The sequence below is a fragment of the Salvelinus sp. IW2-2015 genome, linkage group LG15 (genome assembly GCF_002910315.2).
Source record: "Salvelinus sp. IW2-2015 linkage group LG15, ASM291031v2, whole genome shotgun sequence".
Taxonomy (NCBI): Eukaryota; Metazoa; Chordata; class Actinopteri; order Salmoniformes; family Salmonidae; genus Salvelinus; species Salvelinus sp. IW2-2015.
Window position 1 is genome coordinate 5,397,063 of NC_036855.1, and position 9,960 is coordinate 5,407,022.

The following is a 9,960-nucleotide window of genomic DNA, read 5'->3' on the forward strand; positions in this document are numbered from 1 at the left end:
GCTCTGCTTGAAGTTACCCATCTCGAGAAGTCTCATTACCAGCTACACACAACACACACAACACACACACACTACACACACACACACACACACACACAACAACCACACACACACACCACACACACACACACACACACACACACACACACACACCACACACACACACACACACTATAACAGGACTGTCACACTGTAATCTGCCCACCGTGCTCTACACTCAAACACATATACTGTAAACTATCGAAACAAAAAAAATGAATTTCAAAGGCAATTCAAGCTGGAAACTGTAAGACCAGTGACACCCTAACAGTCAGGATGAGGCGTCCATGCCATTACATGATACCATACATGATGCCATATATGATGCCATACATGATACCATACATGATGCCATACATGATGCCATACATGATACCATACATGATACCATACATGATACCATACATGATGCCATAACTGATACCATACATGATACCATACATGATGCCATACATGATACCATACATGATGCCATACATGATACCATACATGATACCATACATGATGCCATACATGATACCATACATGATACCATACATGATGCCATACATGATACCATACATGATACCATACATGATACATACATGATGCATACATGATACTCATACATGATGCCATACATGATGCCATACATGATGCCATACATGATACCATACATGATCCTACAATGATGCCATTACATGACCATACATGATGCCATACATGGATTCACATACATGAGCCTACATGATACCATACATGATACCATACATGATGCCATATAGTGATCCCATTACATGATACCATACATGATACCATACATGATACCATACATGATACCATAATAGGATCCCTACATATACCATACATGATACCATACATGATACCATACATGATACCATATAGGATCCCATACATGATGCCATACATGATGCCACATGATACCATACATGATACCTATCATGATCCCCATACATGATACCATACATGATCGCCATGACATGATTACCATACTGATACCATACATTGGATACCATATCATGATACCATATAGGATACCATACATGATGCAAATCATACATGATTACCATACATGATACCATACATGATGCCATACATGATCCATACATGATGCCATACATGATGCCATACATGATACATTACCATGATGCCATACATTGATGCCATACATGATGCATACATGATACCATACATGATTCCATACATGATGCCATACATGATGCCATATAATGATGCCATACATGATATCCATGACATGATACCATACATGATACCATTATAGGATTTACCATACATGATGCCATACATGATACCATACATGATGCCATACATGATGCCATACAGATACATACATGTGATACCATCATGGATGCCATACATGATACCAAACATGATGCCATCATTGATGCCCATAACATGATACCACTTACATTGACTACCATACATGATACCCATCACATGATACCATACATGATACCAAACATTTGATGCCTACATGAGTGCATCTGATACTCATTGAGACCATGACATGATGCCATCATGATGCCATATCATGATGCCATACATGATGCCATACATGATACCATAAACATGATGCCATACATGATGCCATACATGATGCCATACATGATGCCATATAGGATCCCATACATGATACCATACATGATACCATACATGATTACCAAACATGATGCCATACATTGATACCATACATGATACCATACATGATGCCATACATGATGCCATACATGATGCCATACATGATGCCATATATGATCCATACATGATACCATACATGATCCATATAGGATCCATACAGTGATACCATACATGATGCCATACATGATGCCATACATGATGCCATACATGATGTCCATACATGATGCCATACATGATTACCATACATGATGCCATACATGATACCAAAACATGATGCCATACATGATGCCATACATGATCATACATGATTACCATACATTGATACCATAACATGATGCCATACATGATACCATACATGATACCATACATGATGCCATACATGTACCATACATGATACCATACATGATCCATACATGATCCATACATGATACATACATGATGCCATACATATACCATACATGATGCCATACATGATATCATACATTACCATACATGATACCATACATGATTACCATACATTTGATGCCATACATGATGCCATACATTGATACCATACATGATACCATAACATTGATTGCCATACATATGTACCATACATGATACCATACAATGAATGCCATACATGATTACCATACATGATACCATACATTGATACCATACATGATACCATACATGATTGCCATACATGATACCATACATGATACCATACATGATTCCATACATGATAACCATACATGATACCATATGATACCATACATTGATGCCATACATGATACCATACATGATCCATACATGATACCATACATGATACCATACATGATACCATACATGATCCATACATGATTCCATATAGATACTCATACATGATCCATACATGATCCATACATGATTACCATACATGATACCATACATGATACCATATAGGATCCCATACATGATGCCATTCATGATGCCATCATAGGATCCCATACATGATACCATACATGATGCCATACATGATACCATACATGATGCCATTACATGATACCATTACATGATTACCCATACATTGATGCCTATACATGTACCATACATGATCACATACATCCTACATGATTGCCATACATGATACTTCAATATACATGATACCCATACATGATAACCCATACATGATATACCATACATTGATACCATTACATGATTTATTGCCATACATGATACCATACATGATACCATACATGATACCATACATGATGCCATACATGATGCCATACATGATATCATACATGATGCCATACATGATACCATACATGATACCATACATGATACCATACATGATACCATATAGGATCCCATACATGATGCCATTCATGCCACCAGACAGCAGTGTAGCTGTACCTCGGGGACCCCGTCAGGCCGTGCCACCAGTGCTACCAGCACCTCCCTCTCCCCGGGCTTGAACTCTAGGATACCGATAGCGCCGTAGAACTCTGTGTAGCCCGAGGGAATGAGGGCGTACTGCACCAGCTGTTTGAGCAGCTGCCCCTTGGTCCGGATCACACGCAGCTCCACCGCCTCACCCTCCTACAGGGCAAAGTTCACAGAGCAGAAAAAAGGGACAAACTATGGGTCAGAAGTGTTGCTGTTTTTGATGTAGGTTAGCCATTGATTTAACCGTATTTAGAAAAAGTCTCAGAGTAGGAGTTCTGATCTAGGATCGGTTCCTGCCTCTTATTCATTATGATATAAAAGGCTAAACTGATTATAGATCAGCACTTATACTCTGAGATGCTTTGGAGCCATGGTCTTTCGCAAAAATGACCTGGTTGGTCATTTCAACATGCAGTCCAGTGGATGAAACAGATGAGCATCAACAACCATGATATATATCTCAGTGTGGGTCAGACGTACGTTGATGTACCAGGGTCCTCTGGAGAAGGAGGAGAACTCAAAGACTCCACCTGGGTCGTCGTTCTCCACGATGACAATCTCTCGACGGGTGAAGCCAGGCTTCAGGATCTGGTTCTCAACGTTAGTCCTGCAACACAGAGGGGAACTCAGTGACTAGACTATGAAGGAACTCACAGGCCTCTACAGTGCATTCGGAAAGTATTCAGACCCCTCGACTTTTTGTAAAGAAACAAGACTGAAATATCACATTTACATAAGTTTTCAGACCCTTTACTCAGTACTTTGTTGAAGCACCTTTGGCAGCGATTACAGCCTCGAGTCTTCTTGGGTATGACGCTACAAGCTTGGCACACCTGTATTTGGGGAGTTTCTCCCATTTTTCTCCCCAGTCTGAGGTCCTGAGCGCTCTGGAGTAGGGTTTTATTAAAGATATGTCTGTACTTTTCTCCGTTCATCTTTCCATCAATCCTGACTAGTCTCCCAGTCCCTGCCGCTGAAAAACATAATCACAGCATGATGCTGCCAACACAATGCTTCACCGTAGGGATGGTGCCAGGTTTCCTGCAGATGTGACGCTTGGCATTCAAGCCAAAGAGTTCAATCTTGGTTTCATCATACCAGAGAATCTAATTTCTCGTGGTCTGAGAGTCTTTAGGTGCCTTTTGGCAAACTCGAGGCGGGCTGTCATGTGTCTTTTACTGAGGAGTGGCTTCCATCTGGCCACTCTACCATATAGGCCTGATTGGTGGAGTCCTGCAGAGATGGTTGTCCTCCTGGAAGATTCTCCCATCTCCACAGAGGCACTCTGGAGCTCTGTCAGAGTGACCATCGGGTTCTTGGTCACCTCCCTGACCAAGGTCCTTATACCCCGATTGCTCAGTTTGGCTGGGCAGCCAGATCTAGGAAGAGTCTTGGTGGTTCCAAACTTCTTCCATTTAAGAATGATGGAGGCCACTGTGTTCTTGGGGACCTTCAATACTGCAGACATTTTTTGGTAACCTTCCCCAGATCTGTGCTTCGACACAATCCTGTCTTCTCGGAGCTCTACAACAATTCCTTCGACCTCATGGCTTGGTTTTTGCTCTGACATGTCTGTCAACTGTGGGACCTTATATAGACTATTGTGTGCCTTTCCAAATCATGTCCAGTCAATTGAATTTACCACAGGTGGACTCCAATCAAGAGACATCTCAAGGATTATCAATGGAAACAGGATGCACCTGAGCTCAATTTTGAGTCTCATAGCAAGGGGTCTGAATATTTATGTAAATAAGGTATTTCTGTTTTTAATTTTAATATATTTGAAAAATTCTAAAAACCTGTTTTCGCTTTGTCATTATGGGGTATTGTGTGTATATTGATGAGAATTTTTTTTTAGAATAAGGCTGTAACGTAACAAAATGTGGAAAAGTCAAGTGGTCTGAATACTTTTCGAATGCACTGTATACCAGGGGCATGGGGGTTGCAGTGGACTTTTAAAACCATCAAAGAGTGTGTGTAAAACAACAAGGAGTGACAAAATAGTAGGGGACATGCACTTCAAAGCTTGCACCAGATATTGTCATCTAGTAATTCCTTGTATTGTGTCATGTTCAGTAATGACCAGAGAGGCCTGTTATTGTGACTGCTCTGAATAACATTGTCACTCAGCGGCCCCCCAAGCCTCTCTCTCACACAGCAGGAAGCCTGTGTGTAAAGCATTCCAAACAAACACTTGCAGGCAACGTGCAGCATGCATACAAACACTGATCTCTTTACAGGAAGAATGGTTAAATTAGGTGCAACACAAAGAAGATCCCTCCTTACTCCCCACACCCTCTCTTCCCACAACAACCACCACAACAACCCCGTCTCCCATCAACCAAAGGTCACAGAAATCTTAAAGTGCTCCCTTTTCCCCAGAGAAAGTCCTGATTCACAGCACACAAAGGGTCCAGGCTCACTCCCCTCTCCACTTACACAAAGTACACTACAAAGCGCGCAGTCTCCACTCTGCAGGATAGGGGTGGGAGGGAGGGAGAGAGAGACAAGGTCATGGATAACAGATGACAGGCAGGGATTGGGGTAAGGGAAAGGGGTAAGGGTAGGGGAAGGGATAGGGATAGGGGTAAGGGTAGAGGTAGGGGTGAGTGTAGGGCAAAGGGCAAGGGTAGGGGTAAGGAGGGGTAGGGGTAAGGGTAAGGATAGGTGTGAGGGGGGGATCTATGTAAGCATTGTAACAACTCAGTCAAGCCTCTGATTAAAATACAGAGTAATCCTCATAGAGTCGATTCTACTTAAACAGTAATTTGGATATATTTTGAGTGTAGCAGTGAAAAAACCAAGGAGCGACAATCGGGGCTAAAGGATGAGTCCTCTTCTCCTCTCTTAAACATATACACCCTTATCAAGTCACCCTCTGTCCCGCCACGCCTAATCCTAATATGTGTTCCGCCCTTATATCAGATGCAACAGAGCCAGAAACACCCTACCGCTTATGACCGCAGGTGCTTTGAAATTAACCACATGTAAATTGTCAATCCGCTAAATTCACTCTCACTCTATCCAACACCTAAAAGGCTTAACGACCTACGTTACCGTTCTCCAATTATCAATCAGCACACCGGTAACCTACACCCTCACCCCTACGCAACCCAGCACGCAGATAGCTCCACTGTACGCGGTTTCGCCATGCAGCATGATACCGACCCTCACGCCACACTACCACACCAACAACACAACCACGATCCCTATAAACTCAAGTGATCCTTTGAGTGGCATAGCACACGAGTTCACGAAGTCAACCTACACCGGGCACTTTCCCTCTTATACTCTATGGTCCACCTTCACCCTTACCGCCTTATACACTCTTACCGAGTAGTGAGCTGCGGTCACTTCTTGACTGGCTGGCTGGGCTATGTGGTGCATGCCAAGTGAATCTGCATGTTAAGTAACACCTTAAGTTCTACCCCCTACCCACCCTAACCCACGCCTCTTACCACTCCCTGTCTGCTTACACCAATCCAAACACCCTACTGCGGATTCACTACAAGGGCATTCTTATCGAGTCACCTCAAATCACGTCACGCTAACACGTCAACCCAGTTACTCACCCTAATTGTACAGAAATGCAACCCTGGTCCACATACAGAGACTGCCTTACTAAACACTCGAGCACAACTAACCCCATCGCCTCAACCTACCCGGCAATGCCTACCCTATGGACCTGGTGATAACGTACTTCTACCACACCCTTACTGCCTCCAAAAACTGACTTAGACCCCATGTATCACACCCCTTCTTGCTGCTACTTTTAGCCTACTGTGAGGTAGTAAATTAGAATCTATGCGCATCTATACACCTTAGCGTCATAGAATGCCAAATCTGAATCTATAGAAAACGTCCTATCAACTTATACGACAATGGCCACCGCGGGGGGCCCCTCTCCCTGGTCACTTGTCTAACCTGAACCAGCACAGATCAACCCTACCCTGTCAACCATTCATACGATTACCTCCTAGCAAACTACTCGGCTAAACCCACTTAACCCTTACCCTTACCACACTAACGCGGCTCAGAGTCTTTAGCCCTTAAGTCCCACTGTTATCCTTATCACCGCACGTGAGCATCCAGCTCGTACAGCGTTACCAACTTTACCATCTGACTCCTGTTTCAAGTGCCAAAGAAAGCGTGCCACGCCCTTACCCACACTACCTAGTCACCGCTCTAACCGAGCGACATTGAATATACACTTACAGCGAATTACCATTCTGCGCTCTTCGGTCTCAGTATGGCTCAGTGCCATTCACATCACCCTTCACCCACGAACTCACATTAGAATGTTTTACACTTTACACACTTAACTTCCGCCATGTTCCCACCCAAACAACCACGCTACTAGTGATTGTACTCACACACCACGCGCGGGGCCAAGTCACGAGGCCTCAGGCGCCCCTCGCCCACCACGTCCACCGCGACTTTACATCAACCACAGTGGCACCACCACATTACACGTCAAGCCCGGAACCCATGACCCTCTCCAAAACACGGCCTATTCGTAAACTCCTTTAGTACCACAGCCTTCACCCCCTTACCTGAAGCCTTCGCGCGCGCGCTACCACACTTAACACCAGCTACTCTACGTCACAAGCCCTATCAGCAGCGTAGCACCGATCACCAGAGTCTCCTTATGACCCTATCCACCTTACTCTACCTCACCCTTCTTAACCCTCGTCCCTTACCAACTCTACAAAACTATGCCACCTGCATCCAATCTACAACTAAACCAAACATACTCCCATCTATCCTGGCATAACAATATGTCACTCTATCGCGTATCCATCAACCACCTTTCATCGTCTAACACTACCACCACACCATACACCTTACCAGCTCGTACTTTGCACATACAACACTCTCACACCGCTTAACATAACCACACTTGCATGCAATCTTCCCACCAAAGCACGTATAACTCTCACCTCACTGCAAAGCTTAAAACCACTATTTTCGGTGTTATCGTTTTTGTTTATGTGCAGCTGGCGTTCGCGTATGCATCTGCTATGTTCACTCTTGCTCCCCCTGTCGCATTAGGAGAGGATGGTGAAATTCTCTCATTGCCTCTGATCTTAATGGGGAAACACTACGCAAACCTGTCACCACGTGTGTATCACCTGCACAACATGTATCACCAACCGAATACAGTTCACCCCCTATCCACTATACTCCATTGAACACCTCTATTAGCGCGATCTATCACTTCCTCTACAACATAGTACCTCACTTATCTTGATGCTCTAACGGCACGTACCTGCACTCCGTTACGTAGCTCTCTCGTGATCCAGAATATCCACCCTTAGTCTGTCGTGTTTAGCGCAGATAGACAGGCTTTACACCCTCAGCCACGCTTACAGCAGGAGGAAGAGGGTGAGGTTTCCATATACTCCCCTCAAACAAACACACATGTAGTCCATTCTATGCGCTACGGGATCACTCCCTACCACCTAACCGTCAGCTTGAACATGTGGGTCCACTCCTCACGTGACACTTACCACTGATATCACTACCGACTCGCACAAACCCTATCCCAAACCACTTAGCCGCATCCCTACCCCTGTTTTACCCTCATCACGGGAATAATTCACCCCTAACCGTTACAACGGAGCCACCGTCCACCAAGAGACTCTACCGCACAACATTTACAACACTACCTCACCGCCTACCCTTAACCCTACTGTTCACAATAACACTTCAATCCTATTAGTTCACTTTCCCTCTTATCTCACTATCCATTCTTTTTACTCCCCTTATCGTCGACCATCGCCACTATTACTCTACATAGTAATCTCAACTTTACTACCCATACCTTCACAATATGATCACAACTTTCACCCCGCAATCCCTGTCACCGTTTATCCTATTGTTAATAACCCTACACTTACCCCTTCCCGCCTTAACCATCACCCTAGTACTTCTCCTTAAAGTCTTGCTCCTAACACGTTGGTAGACTCCTAGCACTGCACCCCCTACTCTTTACCCCCTATCCTGCCCCATTGTACCCTCACACTCACTGATACGCACCTCTTGCCAGTGGGTAGCCCCTTGCCCCTTCAGTCTCTGACTCTCGCCTCTCTACACGTCCACCCAGATTAACCCGATTGAACTCCGGATGACCCTTAACTAGGGTGTCTGTCCGCGATCCTCTATCGACCTTACACTACCTCAACCCCAACTCTTGCCCTTTCCCCTACCCTTACCGCGTCTCACGTAAAGTTTTACCCCTACTTCACCCGACCTCTTGTTAACCCTATTACCGCCTACCTGACGCGCGTTTGCAATCTACCGCTGCGCACTTCCATCGACATTTCCCCTCCCCTACCCTTACTCTTACCCCTACTTCACCCAACCTCTACCGTTACCCTTACTCTACCTCACCCCTACCCTTGCCCTTTCCCCTTACCCTCCCCTTCCCCTTAATCTTACCCCTACTTCACCTACCTCTACCTTTACCCGCTACCCTAACCTCACCACTACTTGCCCTTCCCATACGCCCATCCCTACCCTTACTTTACCCCTACTTCACCCCTACCTCTATCCTTTACCTACCCTATACCCCTACCCCTTCCCTTCCCCTACCCCACCCCTACCCTTACTTTTACCCTACTTCAGCCCTACCTCTACCTTACCCCTTACCCCTACCTCACCCCTACCCTTGCCCTTTCCCTACCCCAACCCCTACCCTTACTTTACCCCTACTTCACCCCTACCTCTACCTTACCCCCTAACCCTACCTCACCCCTACCCTTGCCCTTCCCCTACCCCACCCCTACCTTACTTTTCCTCCTACTTCTAACACACACTCTACCCTTTACCCTTCACACTACCTCAACCTAA

At 44.9% G+C, this 9,960-nt stretch overlaps 1 protein-coding gene across 1 annotated transcript in view; it reads right to left on the reverse strand.

Annotated features, from left to right (window-relative positions):
- The window catches only part of LOC111973957 (adhesion G-protein coupled receptor V1-like), a 248,282-nt gene that overhangs the window by 221,751 nt on the left and 16,571 nt on the right, over positions 1 to 9,960 (reverse strand). The window contains 2 exon segments of the mRNA XM_070446866.1: positions 3,076 to 3,261; positions 3,589 to 3,715. Of these exon segments, the coding sequence (XP_070302967.1) occupies positions 3,076 to 3,261; positions 3,589 to 3,715 (313 nt within the window).